The sequence below is a fragment of the Ranitomeya imitator genome, chromosome 7 (genome assembly GCF_032444005.1).
Source record: "Ranitomeya imitator isolate aRanImi1 chromosome 7, aRanImi1.pri, whole genome shotgun sequence".
Classification (NCBI taxonomy): domain Eukaryota; kingdom Metazoa; phylum Chordata; class Amphibia; order Anura; family Dendrobatidae; genus Ranitomeya; species Ranitomeya imitator.
Window position 1 is genome coordinate 31,868,344 of NC_091288.1, and position 19,995 is coordinate 31,888,338.

Consider the following 19,995-nt stretch of genomic DNA (forward strand, 5'->3'; position numbering starts at 1 on the left):
GATGTCAGGGCCGCACTTCCGGTGCGGCCTAGCAGAGGGCGCGGCGGCGCCGCAGCACCGATAGCAGCAGCTTCTACCCGCCGGGGAGCACCTCCCGCGGTGGCGGCAACACGAGCAGGGGGACGGGGAAGGAGCCCAGCGGCGGCGGCAGCATCCACCAGGCAGGAGCCGGGGAGTATCGCGGCGGGCGCAATTGCGGCGGGGGCACCCGGATCCCATCCCCCCAGTGCACCTGGCTCTGCGACAGGACGGCAGAGCAGACTATCGGGCAGGACAGCGGCGGCATCACGGCAAGGAGCGGGTCGCGGTCGGGCCGCAGGAGCGGCGTCCAGAGGAGACAGTCCAGCGGCTGGAGGCAGAGGAATCACGGAGCCGGATAGATCCAGATCCAGCAGGAGGTCGAGGGACCGGTCGCCTTCGCCAGTCTCGGTGCCCCCTGGTGACGTGGAGGCCAGGGGCGCGGGCCTGGGGCAGATGAGCGGCAGCGATGATTCCGGGAACGAACATCGCGACGAAATGGACCAGCAGGATTCAGGAAGCACGGCTGGTGGGGACACAGCACCTGCGCAGCCACGTGAGTACATGTCCAGTCTTTCCCCAGTGCCGGGTGTTTCGGGTGTGGTGGAGCGGGGTGGGGGCTGTAATGAGGTCCCGGGGGTCAGAGAACTTCTAGCGGGTATGTCGCAGATATTGCGTAGATTGGATGGGGGCGGGGGTAGCTCAGTTGCTAACAGTGTGGGATCGTCGCCCGCTGGTGCCTGGGTGTCAGTTGCCGGGGGCGTAGCAGGGGGTTCGAACGAGATTGCGAGCTCGGGTAGCGGGACACCTGTTTCTGTGGCGGGGGTGTCGGTGTCGGTACAAACGGAAACGGGAAAAGGTGATACCGTTAAGTTAGACGACAGGGCAAAAGGCGAGGTATATGTGTGTTTTGAGGGTCCGCTGGGGGCCCATTTGAAGAAAGAAGTCAAGGAAAAGATTTGGAAAGATGAATACATAGAGATTTTCTCTCTCCTTCCTTTAGAAAAATTTAACTTGGATAAAGGAAAGAAAGACGACAGCAAAAAGGAAGAGGAAGAAAAGAGGCGTTGGCGCCTTATTCCTCAGACGTTCGTTAACTGGCAGCAGGCCTTTGCCATTCTAGCGAGTGTTATAGGGGAGAAATTCCCCGAGAATTGCTCGGGCCTGTTTTGTTATTTGGATGCTATTGGTGAAGCGCATCGTACCTACGGGGGCCAGGCTTGGCTGAGATACGATGAACAGTTCAGGCAGCGAAAAGCAGTGAGGCCGGAGATAAGGTGGGACCAAAAAGACATCGGGTTGTGGCTGAAGGTGATGGCTCCGGTGCGTTATGGGCAGTCCTTTCAGGGGGGAGGGGGGGGTAGCAGTCAGCAGTCAGGACAAAGTGGAGGACACGGGTCTCAGGGTTCAAAGGAAAAATCTGGGACATGCTGGCAGTTTAATGAGGGCCAGTGCAAGTATGGCACCACTTGTAAATTTAAACACGTGTGCTCCCATTGCAACGGGGCCTCTCACGGAGCCGCTAAGTGTTTCAAGAAATCACGTGGTAAGCCATCAGTGGGTGGCGGTCAAGGGGGTGACTCCGGTGAGGGTTCAAAAGATGGCCCCCTATCTAAGTAGATACCCGGATGTTAAAAAGGCGGAGGTTATTAGGGACGGTTTTCTTGAGGGGTTTAAGATCCCTCACCCGATGCATGTTGTTCCTTTTTCTACAAAAAATTTGAGATCAGCTGGCTTGCATGCGGAGGTGGTTTCGGCTAAATTGGCAAAAGAGGTTGAGCTGGGAAGAATGGCGGGGCCTTTTAGTTCGTTGCCCATGGCGGGTGTAATTGTTTCCCCGCTTGGGGTGGTGCCCAAGAAGGAGCCGAACAAGTTCCGACTAATTCAGCATCTTTCATATCCCAAAGGATCCTCGGTTAATGACGGGATTGCGGAGGAGTTGTGCTCCGTTGTTTACACATCGTTTGATGCGGCTGTTCGGTGGGTGCGAATGTACGGGCCTGGAGCATTGCTGGCAAAAACGGATATCGAGTCGGCATTTAGGCTCTTGCCGGTGCACCCGCAGAGCATTCCTTTGTTAGGTTGTTGGTGGGAGGGTGGTTTTTACTTGGATAGGTGTTTGCCTATGGGATGTTCTATTTCCTGTGCATTGTTTGAGACTTTCAGTACCTTTTTAGAGTGGGTAGTGAGAGATGTATCGGCCGTTCCTTCTGTCATTCACTATTTGGATGATTTTTTGTTTGTTGGTCCACCGGATTCAGCAGTGTGCTGTCATTTACTTGGGACCATGGAATGGGTGGCCGGACAGTTTGGTGTTCCTTTGGCACAGGGAAAAACGGATGGCCCCTGCACGGTCTTGAGTTTCTTAGGGATTCTCATTGATTCTGAGAAAATGGAGTGTAGGTTGCCTGATGATAAGTTGGAGTTGCTTAAGCGAGAGGTGAGTCGGATTGGAAAATTGCGGAAGACTTCATTGAAGGAGTTGCAGTCGCTGCTGGGCCGCCTGAATTTTGCTTGTCGTATTATGCCAATGGGCAGGATATTTTGCCGCAGATTGTCCAGGGCGACGGCTGGAGTTCGGTCGGCTCATCATTTTATTCGTTTGGGTAGAGAGCATAAGGAGGACCTTCTTGTTTGGCAACGTTTTTTGGAAGGCTATAATGGCAGGTCGCTTATTCAGCAGGAGGATCTGAATGCTTTTGATTGCGAGATCTACACAGACGCAGCAGGTGGAGTTGGTTATGGGGCCTACTGTGGAGGAAAATGGAGCGTCGGGGTGTGGCCAGAGGATTGGCGAAAGAAGGGGCTCACCAAGAATTTGGCATTGTTGGAGTTGTTCCCGATTGTGGTGTCAGTGTTTGTTTGGGGTGACAGCTTTCGTGATCGGCGAGTACGTTTCCATTGCGATAACTCGAGCGTGGTGGCCGTGATTAACAGCTTATCTTCTTCTTCCCCTCCAGTAATTAGGTTGGTCAGGGAGTTGGTACTGAGATGCTTGGAGTTGAATGCATGGATTACGGCGGTGCACGTGCCAGGAGTTCAGAACAATATAGCTGATGCTTTGTCTCGTTTGCAGTGGGACCGATTCCGGGATTTGGCTCCAGATTCGGAGGCGGCAGGAGCAGCATGTCCTTTGCATCTGTGGCAGGTGGTTACGGAAGGGGAGGCCGATTGATCCAAGCCTCGGTGTCAAACAGGACATGGTCAGATTATGCGGCGTCATGGGCCATGTGGGAAAGTTGGTTGTTTCAATGCGGCTCGGCTGAGTCAGATAGCGACAGGGCAATGGCGTTATTGGCACTGGTAGGTAAGGTCGTGGAGTGGGGTTGGTCCGTGTCTAGGTTAAACAAGTTTATAGCAGGTTTGGCTTTTGGTTTTCAGTTGCAAGGATTGAGGGACGTCACAAAGGACTTTGTTATACGGCAGGCGTTGAAAGGTTTTCGTAAGGGTAATTCGACTTTTGATAAGCGCAGGCCCATTTCTTTTGGGTTGTTGCAGCGGTTAGGGGAGGCCTTGGGCGTAATTTGTTCATCTCAGTTTGAGGTGGTACTGTTTCAATTGGCCTTTTCTCTAGCGTTTTTTGGTGCTTTGCGTCTGGGTGAATTGGTTTCCCCGAGCAAGGACAGGTCAGGTGGTCTTTTGGCGGAAGATGTGGTTTTTTGGGAAGGGGGAGTTGCCTTTTGGATAAGGCGTTCAAAGACGGATCAGCTAGGTAGGGGAAAGAAAGTAGTGCTAGGAAAGGTGGCGGGTAGCGGGATGTGTCCGCAACGCTGCTTAGAGGCATATTGGAATTTGTCATCAGTCAGGTCAGGCCCTCTGTTGCAACACCAAGAGGGGGATTTCTTGTCACGTTTCCAGTTTGTAGCCATTTTGAAGAAGGGCTTGGGTTTGCTGGGTGTTAACCCGGAAAATTTCGGCTCGCATTGTTTTAGGATTGGGGCCGCATCTGAGGCCGATGGTTTGGGCCTTGGGCCGGAGGTGATCAAGAAAATAGGCAGATGGAGTTCTAATCGTTACCTGTCTTATGTGCGGCATTAAATCAACAATGCGGGGTGAAGAGGGACGTCTTTGCGGATTGTTAATTATGGTTGTGTTTTTCAGGTCGTACCCCTCTTTTGGCGTGGATTGTCGGACACTCTTTCGTTTATTGGGGCGCCCTCCGGGCCGATGCGCGCGCGAATGGTAGGCAACTGGGTTTCGGCCGAGAGGCAGTGATCATCCGTTGGATGGGGACTCGTGGTATGTCGTGGCGTAGTTTTTTGCCGGAATTCTCCCGCGCCGCCCGTCTGGATCGCCCTCCGGATATTTTAGTGGTTCACTTGGGGGGTAATGATTTGGGGGCAAAACCCGTGAGGGAGCTCATTCGGGATATCCGTTATGACTTGTTGAGGCTGTGGGTATCTTTTCCCGGTATGCTGACTGTGTGGTCAGACATTGTGCCGCGGAAGACGTGGCGGGAGGCCCGTTCCCATAAAGGGATTAACAGAGCCAGGGTAAAATTGAACAGGATGGTGGCGAGTTTTGTGTCCCGGAATGGGGGTATTGCCGTGAGGCATTTCGAGCTGGAGGCCGGGGTCGGTAATTTTTGGAGGGATGATGGAGTGCATCTTAACGAGATCGGGATGGATTTATGGGCGCTCGGTCTACAGGAAGGAGTTGAAAGAGCTTTGGCGGTGGTGGGGCACTCACGAGCCTGAGGTGGTCAGGGCTGTTCGTGTGTGGCGGGGGGTGGGGTTCTTGGAGTTGGTGATGATGCTGATAGGGTTGATCTGGCTTTTGGTACGGGCTCTGGACGGGGTGTTTACCTCGGGAGCTTTGTGGTTGGTTTGCCCGAAATGGGTTACATGGTGCCCTCGAGCTGGTGGTTACGGCTGAGGGTAAATACGTGTTTTTTGTAAAAATTTTGGGTAGGCTCTCTGCCTATTATGAGCCAGATTTTTTAGCTCCAAGAGCCCCCCCCTCGAGGTTTTATATATTTACTGTTTACATGTTGTTATTTATGTATTTGTTTGTTAATAAAATGGCCGCTGTGGCCAAATTATCCAAAAAGAAATTAACGTGGTGGTGTGTTTTCCTGGGTAATAGATGGAGGGGTTAAGAGGGGCAAGGTAGTTGGGGGTGGGGGATGCTTTACGGAAAGGATCCTTTATTGGCCATACGCGGTCAAGAGGGGGGGCTGTATGGGGCGCAGCTAAAAGGAGGCCCCCACATGACTGCGTTGCCATGGGAGCAGTGCAGTAGGTTTTCTTTTAAAAAATAAAGGTGTTATTGAGTAAAGGAGCCCGGGGATTGGAAGAGTAGGATTTGGGGTGGGGATTTATGCAAAAAGGGAGGTGGGGGCTTGGGAAAGTGCGGGAAAAGGGGAGATCAGTTACCTTAGACGGGCGAAGTGAGTCCCTCCCACCCTCCCTGTTGTAGCGGTTCTATGAGGCAACGTAGCTTTAGGCAAGATCGTCGAGTTCATCAATTCTTAAGGTAAAAAAAAAAAAAAAAAAAGGGGTCTTTTGAATTATATTTCTTTTCTGTTGATTTATTGAAGGCAAGCATTCTGTATTATTGTCACAGTGGCGTTGGCGGGGGGTGGGGTTCTTGGAGTTGGTGATGATGCTGATAGGGTTGATCTGGCTTTTGGTACGGGCTCTGGACGGGGTGTTTACCTCGGGAGCTTTGTGGTTGGTTTGCCCGAAATGGGTTACATGGTGCCCTCGAGCTGGTGGTTACGGCTGAGGGTAAATACGTGTTTTTTGTAAAAATTTTGGGTAGGCTCTCTGCCTATTATGAGCCAGATTTTTTAGCTCCAAGAGCCCCCCCCTCGAGGTTTTATATATTTACTGTTTACATGTTGTTATTTATGTATTTGTTTGTTAATAAAATGGCCGCTGTGGCCAAATTATCCAAAAAGAAATTAACGTGGTGGTGTGTTTTCCTGGGTAATAGATGGAGGGGTTAAGAGGGGCAAGGTAGTTGGGGGTGGGGGATGCTTTACGGAAAGGATCCTTTATTGGCCATACGCGGTCATGTATATTAATGGCCATTTCCATTAAGGACTTCTGCTGACATCAGTAAGCACTTTGCACATGTAAGTAAAAAAGACTCTGGATATTTTTTTTTCTGCTAACCTGCTTCCTTGAATAGAAAGCAAAAAAAAAAAAAAAACCCAGCAGACAGAATTGCTTACATGGTCCTCTGGCAACACTATACAAATACCACTGTGCTCGGGGTTGTGCCAAACCACTTTTTTTTTGCATTAAAACAGAAGGATGCAGAAAGAATGTTTGCTTTTCCAAAATTAGTACTACGTACATCGTCGCTGTTTAATGATGTAATAATATGCCGGGACGTTTAATATACGGTGCTTCTTCTGTCACGAAAATGCCCTTTGAGACTAAATAAAATGGCTTTTATGGTAATAAGAATAGTGAAAAAAAAAAAAACAGAACGAAAACCAAAAATACAGAACTGAAAACCATATAGAGCAGAAATCTGAAATCAGCGGCTCAGAGGTAGATTTTGAAGTGACCGTCATATTAAAGTTATGCTGATTGCAGTTATTCTTAAAGGGGTTGTCCGAGATTGACATATAGATGGCCCATCGAATGGATTGGACGTCAATATGATCGAACACCATGCACCCCTAACCATGCTGAAAAGTTCACCGACAGCAGCTAAAACTAAGCAATTTTTGGGGAGGAACTCAGCAGCCCTGTACATTGCTGAGTGGCCGCTGATGAGTACGGGTTTCACTTGAGTAGGAGATAAAGGGCAGTACCCAGCAGCGACCACTATGCGGTGTATGGAGCTGCGGTTTTCCGCCGTTACATTGCGTAGTTTCTGCCGCTTCTAGATCTATTTTCACCTAATAAGTGGAGGTGTCGGGGGTCAGATTGATGACTTATTCTTATTATGTTAGTCCTCTTTAAAGGGAACCGGTCATGTAAAATAATGCTATTAACTTGCAGATATGGAGTTAATCTGCAGGTTAATAGAGTTCTGACACCGTGCGTCACCCACACTGAGAGCCCCACTGACAGGAGAAAATTAACTTCATTCCTCCCGGCAGCGTTTGGCTTCCAGTCATAGGGGCAGCTTCGGCATAGTGTCAGTTTCTATCTTAGGTGTTGCCTGTTTAATGACCATTGTGAACATGCTCCTACATATTCCATGTATACCAACTTATACCCCAGTTCATTTCTTTCAGTTTTGCTTTAAGTTCTTGCACTCAGAGCATGCAAGGGCATGGTTTCCCTTCCTTTGAGCAGGACATTAATATAGCTTGCCATTGATGGGTGTCCATAGTTGGGCCCTGGTCCTTCTCGGACCGTATTCACATTGAGGTCATTTTTGACAGATGGTAAGGTTAGAGCCGTCCTAACTGGGTCACCTTGGCGCTGGTGGGATGGCTTTTATAGTTCTTTTGATTATAGACAGTGTTTACTTAGTATCTTGTGTTATTTATATGCACTATTGCTTTTTACTTACAGAAGGATGTATTTTAATTTGGTTTCTATCTTAGGTTTTGTCTGTTTAATTGCCAGTGTGATCACGCTCCAACATGCTCCACGTCAACAGAGCAGCTCGGAAGAGGAAGAGCTGCTCTGCTAACAGTGATTACAGGCGTCATGGTGATTGACAGCTGGCTCCCTACAGTTAAGCAGCAGGGACCCGGCTGTCAATCAGCATGACTGGTAGTTCAGCCCGATCAACAATGCAGAGCGGAAAAGAAGCAGCTGCTCGGAAGACATGACATCAGCAGAATCGCTGGCAGGAACGCTCTGTGCTGGCAAAGATCAGCATTGGGCAGAACAGGCAAGTAGGAAGCAACTACCTGTCAGTTAGTTCTTAGACCCTTAGTAAAAAATTTATATACGGATTATACCCTGCTTGCCGCATTTCCTGATTCCCGGCTCCTATTCCACACAGGTCCTCCTTGACATGAAAGAGATCTTACAATTTACATTATTGCTCTACTAGATCTCTGTCTACATGCACCGGCAACAGATGTCCTTGACAAAGACCGCTCCGGGACGAAACGTCGGTCCACATCTGTTTTTGACTCATGTCCGGATCAAAATAGACTATCACTGCAGCAAGACCTACAGTCTCATTTTCTTTTGTGGTGCTGAGGTTCCTTTCTCAAAAAATTAATATCGTCCTGGATAAACCCTTTAAAGGGAACCTGTGACCCCCAAAATGGAAGTTGAGCAAAGCCCACCGCCATCAGGGACTTATCTACAGCATTCTGTAATGCATTCTGTAATGCTATAGATAAGCCCCTGATGTATCCTGAAAGATGAGAAAAAGAGGTTAGATTATACTCAGCCAGGGGCGGTCCCGGTCCGGTTCTGGTCCAATGGGCGCCGCGGTCCAGGGCCTCCCTTCTTCATAGGATGACGTCCTCTTCTTGTCTTTACGCTGCGGCTCCGGTGCAGGCATACTTTGTCTGCCCTGTTCAGGGCAGAGCAAAGTACTACAATGCGTAGGCGCCAGGAAAGGTCAGAGAGACAGTATTACAGAATGCTGTAGATAAGCCCCTGATGCTGGTGGGCTTAGCTCAACTTCCATTTTGGGGGTGACAGGTTCCCTTTAAGAATTTGTTGTCCAGTAGAGGACAACCCATTTAACAAATCTCAATCCATATGTTTTCGGAAACATATCTGGAATTCTAAACGAGTCATTTTCTTTGTAGAAACTGCAAAATGGTGTGATTTTTTTTTGCCGTAAGTACCTTTAAAGTCACTAACTATTGCTCTCTGCTATCAGCCATTTTAGTTTTGTACGGCAGTAGAAGTATCGCTTAGGCTTTTCATTATGCGAGTCCTCCAAGCTACGAAATATGAGAGGAGCATAGAAAAGCTTTCCCTTTAAACACTTTAGGAAATTTTATTAAACACGGTAATGTTTAATGCATTTCATTTAGTCATTCCAGGCGCTCCATTTCAGAAACGTCTATATTTAAATGTAACTATTGAGATACTCCATAATCCCCGATGAAACACATTCCTGTGGGCAGAGTTTCGTTCTCAATAGGTATATTAAGCTCATGATTAATGTTCTAGCAGAGAGCTGACATTTTAAATACTGTTTTTCCAGTAGTGTTGATGAGACTTATTCCCTTCTGAAATGTCACTGTGAGCAGGCGGCGCACGCACAAAAATGTACATAAATAGTGGTAAATAATGAAGAATAGACGGCCTTGTGTGATAGATGAGATCTATAAAACCATTCAGAAGTAAAAACGTACGGTACAAAAGAGAAACATAGCGAGCGCTTATTATCTAATATGTTACAGTTATTTCATTTATGCAGTTTTCTTCAGGATTTCAAACATGGTTGACTTAAAGGGGTTCTCCGGGAATAGAGAAAAAAAATAAGAACAGGAAATGTCATTATAAATACATTTCTAAATGCCTTTAAGTAGCAGATGACGGTCATTTTGACAATGAAAGCAATCACTATAGAATTGCAATGGCTGCCATCTTGCTAGACTGATGGAATCTGGTCCTAGTATGTTGGTAGGACATGTGCAAAAGAGTCTGTGTGGCAGGAAGCTCTGCCTTTCTCTTTACGTGTAAAAAGATGTTCTCACAGGTGATAATCAGGAGATGCCAGTGGTGCTGAGGTAAGAAGAGGCTGCTCACACCGCTGTCCACTATGGCAGAGGTCCCCAACTCCAGTCCTCAAGGCCCACCAACAGGTCATGTTTTCAGGATTTCCTTTGCATTGCACAGGTGATGCAATTATTACCTGGACAAGACTAAGGAAATCCTGAAAACATGACATGTTGGTGGGCCTTGAGGACTGGAGTTGGGGACCCCTGCACTATGGCTATCTGATCTAATACTGGAGATACCAATGGTGCTGAGGTAAGAAGAGGCTGCTCACACTGCTGTCCACCCTGTCTATCTGATCTAATACTGGAGATACCAGGAGTGCTGAGGTAAGAAGAGGCTGCTCACACTGCTGTCCACCCTGTCTATCTGATCTAATACTGGAGATACCAGGGGTGTTGAGGTAAGAAGAGGCTGCTCACACTGCTGTCCACCCTGTCTATCTGATCTAATACTGGAGCTACCAGCAGTGCTGAGGTAAGAAGAGGCTGCTCACACTGCTGTCCACCCTGTCTATCTGATCTAATACTGGAGATACCAGTGGTGCTGAGGTAAGAAGAGGCTGCTCACACTGCTGTCCACCCTGTTTATCTGATCTAATACTGGAGACACCAGGGGTGTTGAGGTAAGAAGAGGCTGCTCACACCGCTGTCCACTATGGCTATTTGATCTAATACTGGAGATACCAGTGGTGCTGAGGTAAGAAGAGGCTGCTCACACCGCTGTCCACTATGGCTCTCTGATCTAATACTGGAGATACCAGGGGTGCTGAGGTAAGAAGAGGCTGCTCACACTGCTGTCCACCCTGTCTATCTGATCTAATACTGGAGATACCAGGCGTGCTGAGGTAAGAAGAGGCTGCTCACACTGCTGTCCATCCTTTCTATCTGATCTAATACTGGAGATACCAGTGTGCTGAGGTAAGAAGAGGCTGCTCACACTGCTGTCCATCCTGTCTATCTGATCTAATACTGGAGATACCAGGGGTGTTGAGGTAAGAAGAGGCTGCTCACACTGCTGTCCACCCTGTCTATCTGATCTAATACTGGAGATAACAAGAGTGGTGAGGTAAGAAGAGGCTGCTCACACCACTGTCTACCCTGTCTATCTGATCTAATACTGGAGATACCAGGGGTGTTGAGGTAAGAAGAGGCTCCTGACACTGCTGTCCACCCTGGGTATCTGATCTACTACTGGAAATATCAGAAGGTGCTGATATAGGAAGAGACTTCTCACACTAATGTCCACTCTGGTTATCTGATCTAATACTAGAGGTACCAAGAGTAATGAGGTGATAAGAGGCTGCTAACACTGCTGCCCACCCTCTCTATATGATCTAATAATGAAGATATCAGGAGTTTGAAGATAAGAAGAGGCTGCTCACACTGCTATCTTCCCTGTATATCTGATTTGATACTGGACATACCAGGGTGATGGGGAGAGAAGAGGCTGCTCACACTGCTTTCCACCCCCCTGTCTATCTGATCTAATGCTGGAGGTACCAGGGGTGCTGAGGTAAGAAGAGGCTGCTCACACCACTGCCCATCTGATCTAATGCTGGAGATACCAGGGGTGCTGAGGTAAGAAGAGGCTGCTCACACGGCTATCCATACTGTCATTCTGAAGGACAAAACATGGTGTAGGTATCTCCAAGCTACTGAAAGGAGCTTCCTACTGTACATGTTCACTGGCTCCTGACGTGTAGTGAAATTGTAAGACAGGTTATTGTCAGTGTGACAAGATGACCATTTCTATAGCGATTACCTGCCCAGAGAAAACAATTATGATTTGTTAATTAAATGTATTTATGAATATTGATTATGACATTTCCTTCAGTTATTTATTTTTTCTATTTCTAGGAGAACAATTTTAACATATGGGCAGTCAGTAGTGTCAAAGCCCAGGTGCTGAAATAAGGACTGATACCTAAGTCCTTATCCAATTATAGATTACAGGTCTAGCTGCAAAAAAAAAAAAAAAATTTAGTTTGGATTCACACACTGCATTTTTCAGAAAAAACCCGTTTCTTTTTTAGTGTTTTCAACATTTTTGCATTCACATTGTGATCAGCGCCGCCCCGGTCTCTTCAAACGCCGCTTCTTCTAAGTGCTTGTAAGTGGATGAAATCTCCCCGTCATCCATGTAGCGCCCAAAATCTCGCATCTGCGCAGTGGAATCGCTGGCTGTTCAATAGGGCTTAGTGAGACGCGCCTGTACAACGCCAAGTTTCCACTACACAGGCACCAGACTTCAGGCATGACGAGGACGAAGGATAGACGATAGCCAATTAAATGAATTCAGAAGAGGTGGAGTTCAAAGGGGCCGGGGCGGCGCTGATCACAATATGGAGATACCCATTGGACCAGACCGCGCAATTTACATACAGTGTGGGACAAGTATAAAACATTTTAAAGGGGTTGCCAGAACCCAAGTATTATGATCTTAACAGGTGATGGGCAGGGTTTATAAGCCAAAAAAAAATAATTGCAGCTTTGCATAGAAAAACTGGTATAAAAATGAGGAAATTAGTCAGTACAGCATTTTGGACCAAAATATGATATTATGCTGAAAAAATAAAATAAAATAAATGTTTACCACAAGCCGTAATTGAGGAGCTCAGAGGGGTGACTCCTGTGGGCAGGCCTCCTTTAGTCACCACTGATGCTACAGATGGGGTGGAAGGCGAGGAAGAAGTCACTGACGATGGGGTTGATGTTATCCTCTCTGCAGACTCCATAACTGAAAGAAAAGGTTAAAAAAAATTACTAAATGTGTTTTAACAGGGACCCATGATAACAACTGTTGCGTGAGACTAAAATACCTCACCATGGGTACATCCCTTTAAGTATTATCAGGGTATTCACATTTCAACATTTATTTATATATCCTAACTAAAGATGCTTTTTTAAAATTTATATTAGACTTATGTCGGTTTAATCCGCCAATATACCGACAGGTTCGGACGCCGGACTAATGTATATGGGAGCACCAGCCAACTGATGGTTGGGAGTGATGTCGATCAGACATGTCGGATTTTGGACTGCCGATCACATTGTTCTCCCTGCTGGTCAACATGTCTGCCGGTGGCCTTCTCATAGAGAACTTAGAAGCGCTTGGCCGAAAGAAAGAGCGCTTCTGTGTATGGGAGGGTAAACTGAGATGACTTTCAGCCGAATGATCTTTCAGCCAACAGTATGGCCGTCCTTAGATTCATCAAAAGTAGTGATGAGCGAGTGTACTCGTTGCTCGGGTTTTCCCGAGCACGCTCGGGTGGTCTCCAAGTATTTATGACTGCTCGGAGATTTAGTTTTCGTTGCCGCAGCTGAATGATTTACAGCTACTAGCCAGGCTAAGTACATGTGGGGCTTGCCTGGTTGCTAGGGAATCCCCATATGTAATCAAGCAGGCTAGTAGCTGTAAATCATTCAGATGCCGTGATGAAAACTAAATCTCCGAGCAGTCATAAATACTCGAACATCACCAGAGCGTGCTCGGGGAAAACCCGAGCAACGAGTACACTCGCTCATCACTAATCAAAAGCCACCATAGCCAATTTCAAGGTCAAGTTGGTGTCAATTTATTATAAAACAAGAACAAAAAATGAAATAAACTGTCCAGGCAATATTGATATTAGATAGTCAGATGATCCCCAGGTATCTGGTTCATCTCTGCGTGGTCAACTAATCCATCATCTCCATGGGCGTTTTATGTTCCGTGTTTATTTTCTTAATATCTGTGTTTTTCCTCTAGATAATCCACTTTCCTCTAATATTCTTGAAACATACAGCACTTAGGGTTATTGGATTCCTATGAAACCGTACCAAGTGTTCGAGAAGCTGAGATAGGGAAAATTAAGCTGTGATCCCCCTGGAGACCAGGACCTATGTGATTGTACACAGTTGGTGGAAGATCTTGGCGTCACGTAGCTGGCGAGTAAATAATAGCCCCTTATGACTACAGAAGAGATTTAGTTGCTCATCCAATGTACCGAAGATGGTTTTTATTTAATTCACCCACAAAGATACGGTACAAGCTGCCTTCTATACTGAAGTCCAACGACAACTGAGAGAACTTACGTTAATAAGCTGACCAAAAAGTTCAGCCAAGGATGGGATAGGACATAGATGATCCAGCAGCTGGGAATTTACCCCATAAGGCATGATCCAATCTGTGCTTATAGGATAGAAAATCCTTTTTACAGATCCCAAGAGGCGATCAGGCTGGATTGACACTCCGATAAGGATTCTCTACATTTGTATTAATTTTTAATTGTTTTGAGAAACCACAATGGAAATACTTTTATGCCTAAAAAGACAAACGTATTCTAGGAATGAAACCACCTAAGCCTTTTTTGCACTTATCAATTGTTTCTGGTAAAATAAATTCCTGAGCTGAATATTCCTCAGCTTCACTGCTCTTACAGTAAAGAAGCCTTCTCACCTGTTGCATTTCTCTAGCTGAAGGCAGTTCCCCGTAGTCTTTTTAGGGGATTTTACAGGGAACAGTTCTTTACTATATTTCTGGACCCATCATTTAAAGAGAACTTATCAGTTCTGAGAAAACATTTAAAGTGACGGTAGATTAAATCAGAAGACTTTTCTCAAATATATGTCAGCATTAGAGGGATGCAGGTTTCACTTCCACTTTAACAAAGTGAGCAAAAATATGTTGAGATTCTCTTTTTTTTAGGTGATAAAAACTGTGAAGGGAGGAGCTGATTATATACAAAGAGCCTTGTGGGTTTAGTCTTTTTTTACTGTTTTGCCAACTAATTGCAATATAGAACGTAATGACAGAATTGCTGAAAGTGAAGTACAAACATGGCGAATTCATTCACAAATGTAATCTAATGTTCAGCGAATCAGCAAGATGCAAACCAGGCAAACCATTTCCGGATCTCCCATCAAGAGCCTGAATTTTACTTTCTACAGAATATGGGTATTTATGATACACGTAATAAAATATTATTATGGCTATGGATATTATGCAGCCCAGAATAAGGAGGCGAATACAGCTGAGTCCAAAGAGTTAGTACAAAAGAGGAGGACATAGCTGCTTCTAAAAGGTTAATCTTCTTGAGGAGGATATAGCGGCTTATAAAAGGTTAATGTTCTAGGGGAGGACATAGCTGCTTATAAAACTTATACAAGGATAATCTTCTAGAAGAGAATATAGCTGTTTATAAAATGTTAATGTTCTAGAGGAGGATTTAAGGTAGCTGCTTATAAAAAAGGTTAATCTTCTTGAGGAGGACATAGCTGCTTATAAAAGGTAAATGTTCTAGAGGAGGATATAAGGTAGCGGTTTATAAAAAGGTTAATCTTCTTGACAAGGATATAGCTGCTTATAAAAGGTTAATCTTCTAGAGGAGGACCTAGCTTCATACAAAAAGGTAAATGTTCTAGAGGAGGACATAGCTGCTTGCAATGAATTAATCTGAGTCTTTAACTGCATACCACACACAGACAATCATGTGCACTTCGCACTGGAAAGAAAGCTGTGGCAGGGTTTACCTCTGTTCTTGCTGCTCCATAATACACTTTGCTTCTTATACAGTAACATTCATTATGATGTTACAAAGCTTCGCAGACCTCCAATGTGTTTGCATTTTGCACACTCCCAGTCCCTTTCATCACCCACACAGTGGTATCTAGCACTTACTTAAAGGGGCAGAACCTTTATCACTAAATTAAAAAGGATTAATTTTCCATTTCTCCCATATATTTGATAAAGGTGGTTACTTTTTGGTCTCCTTTAACTTCACAAAGTTTTCAAAGAGGTTATAGGTCTTTTTTGAACCATCCAGTTTTGACAATGTCATGAATGTGATCACTTGATGGCCAGGGTAATGAGGTGACTGTACTATTATCTATGACAGGTTGTGGCGACTCAGTTGTGTAACTACAACTCGTGCACAGTGTATGTGGATTACTACTCGCAACTACTTTGCAAGGACGATTTATAGATATCTCTGGATAAATGACATTGCTGTACATATTATCATTACAAAAATGTCCCATTCGGGCTGCTTTTTTATTATATTTTTACTGAGATAATGCAAATGATGTAATGCGTATAAAGCAGGACAGGTGTATTGTGCTACATTTACAGTATATATGGACGGTGTCCAGCAGCTGTTTATGCTATAGAGAACATTAACATCGCCGTCATGGTGCCTGATAGCTCAACATATGGCTGCAGTGTGGAGAATTAAGAGACAGGACATTAGAAGGTGAAATTAAACTTCCTATCATCCGCAATAAACATGCTATCACCTTGTAAAGTCCTAGGAGCGAGTAGAAACTCAAAACCATCAATTCAGGGATACTGATGGGAACTGCACCTAGCAGTTACATATAAGTGGGCACTATGTGGGTGTTTTTTGGACTTGAACATAAAATAGAATGGTAGACCCGGACAGATTAAGCAAGGTCGCAATTTACTTGCTATTTCTATCCATCTCTATTCTCCTCCTATCACTACTTTTCTGTTTTGTTTTTTGTTTTTTTGTTTTTTTTAAATGGAAACGAGATATGGCCACCCCTTGCTGCCTATCCCAGTCATGGTCATGATAGGCAAGTGTCTTGGAGTTCAGATCTTCACAGATTAAGTCTTAAAAAGGTTTTCCCTCTAAAAAAAAAATAGTATACATCCCCATAAGAATGTAAGTTTGGGTCCTTAAACCCACAGCGAGGCCAGAACTTGTATCCATAATACAGGCGCCCAAATATACTTTTTTTAAACTGACCTAAAAGGGAATCTGTCATCAGGTTTTTGCTACCCCATCTGAGAGCAGCATGATGCATGCAAAGAGACCCCGATTTCAACGATTTATAACTTAGCCTACTGGGTGCAGCCGTACTGACAGAGTTTTTAGATTTAGAAATGCAGCAGAGCTGAGAAAGCTAGCCCCGCCCACACCAGGCTCTCTGTAAACAAAGTGCATAGACAGTGAGCTGCATATCACAGAAGGGGGTGTGTCTGACTACCAGCCACGGTGTCTGAGCAATGATAAGCTCCTGATGCTAAAGCAAACATTGCAAATAAACGACAGATAAGAGAGGCATCTAACCCCTATAGCAAGCAGTCTTCAGATTACATAGCAAAAGCCTGCTGACAAATTCCCTTTAAAGTATACCAGTCATTTTGATTTTTATTTCATAAATGAATAGTACACAGGAAAATAAGCGAGATAAATCTGCTCATTTCTTCTCCTGGACTGATGTTTCATTCTCAAATCATGGGTAAAATCTATATTCAATGATGACAGATTTTCTCATTACTAAGATAGGAGAAGTTGGCGCTTATAACAATCTATGCAGCAGGGAGGGTCTGAAGGCAGACGCACACATTACAGATCTCCATAGAACTTTATGAGTACCAACTGTCATGTCCTACCTTGGTAATGGGAAAGTCTGCATTCACTGAAGACAGATTTTTACCCATGAATTGAGACTTGAGAATTAATGATCAGTCCAGGAGGAGAAAGAAGCAGATTTCTCTGATAAAATATATTACCAAGTTTCTTACTTTTACGATTACTAATGATTTATTTAAAAAAAAAAACACCCAAAAAAACAAGCAACTAATAATAAAATGACGGCTACTCTTTAACCCCTTTCTGACTTCGGACGGGATAGTACGTCCGAGGTCACATCCCCTGCTTTGATGCGGGCTCCAGCGGTGAGCCCGCACCAAAGCCGGGACATGTCAGCTGTTTTGAACAGCTAACATGTGCCCGTAATAGGCGCGAGCAGAATCGCGATCTGCCCGCGCCTATTAACTAGTTAAATGCCGCTGTCAAACGCAGACAGCGGCATTTAACTACCGCAACCGGCAGGGCGGCCGGAAATGACGTCATCGCCGACCCCCGTCACATGATCGGAGGTCAGCGATGCTTCTCCATTGTAACCATAGAGGTCCTTCAGACCTCTATGGTTACTGATCGCCGGTAGCTGTGAGCGCCACCCTGTGGACGGCGCTCACAGCACACCTGCAATTCTGCTACATAGCAGCGAACAGCAGATCGCTGCTATGTAGCAGAGGCGATCGTGCTGTGCCTGCTTCTAGCCTCCCATGGAGGCTATTGAAGCATGGCAAAAGTAAAAAAAAAAAAAGTTAAAAAAAATGTGAAAAAAATAAAAAAATATAAAAGTTTAAATCACCCCCCTTTCGCCCCAATCAAAATAAATCAATAAAAAAAAAAAATCTACACATATTTGGTATGGCCGCGCTCAGAATCGCCCGATCTATCAATTAAAAACAAGCATTAACCTGATCGATAAACAGCGTAGCGAGAAAAATGTAGAAACGCCAGAATTATGTTTTTTTTGGTCGCCGCAACATTGCATTAAAATGCAATAACAGGCGATCAACAGAACGTATCTGCACTAAAATGCTATCATTAAAAACGTCATCTCGGCACGCAAAAAATAAGCCCTCAACCGACCCCATATCAAGAAAAATTGGAGACGCTACGAGTATCGGAAAATGGCGCATTTTTTTTTTTTTTTAGCAAAGTTTGGAATTTTTTTTCACCACTTAGGTAAAAAATAACCTAGTCATGTTAGGTGTCTATGAACTCGTACTGACCTGGAGAATCATAATGTCAGGTCAGTTTTAGCATTTAGTGAACCTAGCAAAAAAGCCAAAAGAAAAAACAAGTGTGGGATTGCACTTTTTTTTGCAATTTCACCGTACTTGGAATTTTTTTCCCGTTTTCTAGTACATGACATGCTAAAACCAATGATGTCGTTCAAAAGTACAACTCGTCCCGCAAAAAATAAGCCCTCACATGGCCAAATTGACGGAAAAATAAAAAAGTTATGGCTCTGGGAAGGAGGGGAGCGAAAAACGAACACGGAAAAACGAAAAATCCCAAGGTCATGAAGGGGATAAGGTGTCGTGTTCCAACCTTTTAGCAGGAATTATTGCTGATCACAATCATGGGAAAATATAGTTCAGTTTAGATTAATATACCGTAAGGAAAAAGGAATTATAAAAAAAAATTGTAATTATTTCTATGGTATAAGGGAACCAATATATTAATAAGCTGATCTAATTCCCAGATCAATAAAAGTCGGTATCTGTAGAAGAACTTTATTTTGCAGCAAAACTATAAAATCTGTCATTACGTGTGGTTTGCCAGCTGTGTACATGTGGTTAATATGTGGGGTTGAATTTTAAAAGGAAAAAGGTTTCTCAAAACCGCACCCCTCAAACCATAACCGCATAATAAAAGTCTCTGGGTTACGCTTAAGTTCTACGCTCCGACACTTTGAATAAGAAATGCAATTAATATTCAGCATTAGTGAACACATGGGGCCAGATGCATTATTAATGTAGTTAAATGGTATCTTCACTTTCAAATCTACTTAGGAACGAAAATTACATAACTAGCGATTCCAAAACGTGGAAGCACAAGTACAATACGGATATACATTATGTTGGTAGAGGATGATTGACAGGTTTGTTTTGTTTTTAAAGTAAAAGAAAGAAATGAAGTTGCACAAAGTATTAAGAAAAATGTCATTAGTTTTTTATAAGTCACTTGTTTTAATACAAATCAGTTACATTATTTTTAATTAGCACTCAAGTTTTAGAGCTATATAGTTCCCAAAACTAGTCCTGAACAGTGTCCACAGTATGAAAGTCTTAAATCCCACACAGAGTAAATGAATAAATAATAATAATCCAATACCATCTGTAAATAATGTTACATTACAACGGATGTAAAATGCTGTAATATTACAGCATTACTGCCCAATTAATAGTGACATATGATCACATAAAAGCACAAATAATTACATGAGGCAAATTGTCCATATAATTTTACACAACCGAATACGGTAAGTGGGAGGGGAGTCTGTCGCTATAGAGGAAACAGTGTCAGCTTTTTCTGCTCTATTGCAAGCATGGGTGGGTCTTCGTCTCTCTACACAAAGCAGGGGTGGTTCTTCGTCTCTCTACACAAAGCAGGGGTGGGTCTTCGTCTCTCTACACAAAGCAGGGGTGGGTCTTCGTCTCTCTACACAAAGCATGGGTGGGTCTTCACCTCTCTACTCAAAGCAGGGGTGGGTCTTTGTCTCTACATGAAGCAGGGGTGAGTACTTGTCTCTACAGGAAGTGGGGTGAGTATTTGACTCTCTAGATGAAGCAGGGGTGAGTATTTGTCTCTACATGAAGCAGGGGTGAGTATTTGTCTCTACATGAAGCAGGGGTGAGTACTTGTCTCTACATGAAGCAGGGGTGAGTATTTGTCTCTCTAGATGAAGCAGGGGTGAGTATTTGTCTCTCTACAGGAAGCAGGGGTGAGTATTTGTCTCTCTAGATGAAACAGGGGTGAATATTTGACTGTACATGAAGCAGG

At 44.7% G+C, this 19,995-nt stretch overlaps 1 protein-coding gene across 17 annotated transcripts in view; it reads right to left on the reverse strand.

The window, feature by feature from the left end:
- The window catches only part of BAZ2B (bromodomain adjacent to zinc finger domain 2B), a 361,802-nt gene that overhangs the window by 140,002 nt on the left and 201,805 nt on the right, over positions 1-19,995 (reverse strand). For all 17 annotated transcript variants that reach the window (XM_069733005.1, XM_069733004.1, XM_069733003.1 and 14 more), the window contains one exon: positions 12,222-12,365. In XM_069733005.1, the coding sequence (XP_069589106.1) occupies positions 12,222-12,363 (142 nt within the window). In that variant the 5' untranslated portion in view covers positions 12,364-12,365. The remainder of the gene's footprint in view (positions 1-12,221; positions 12,366-19,995) is intronic.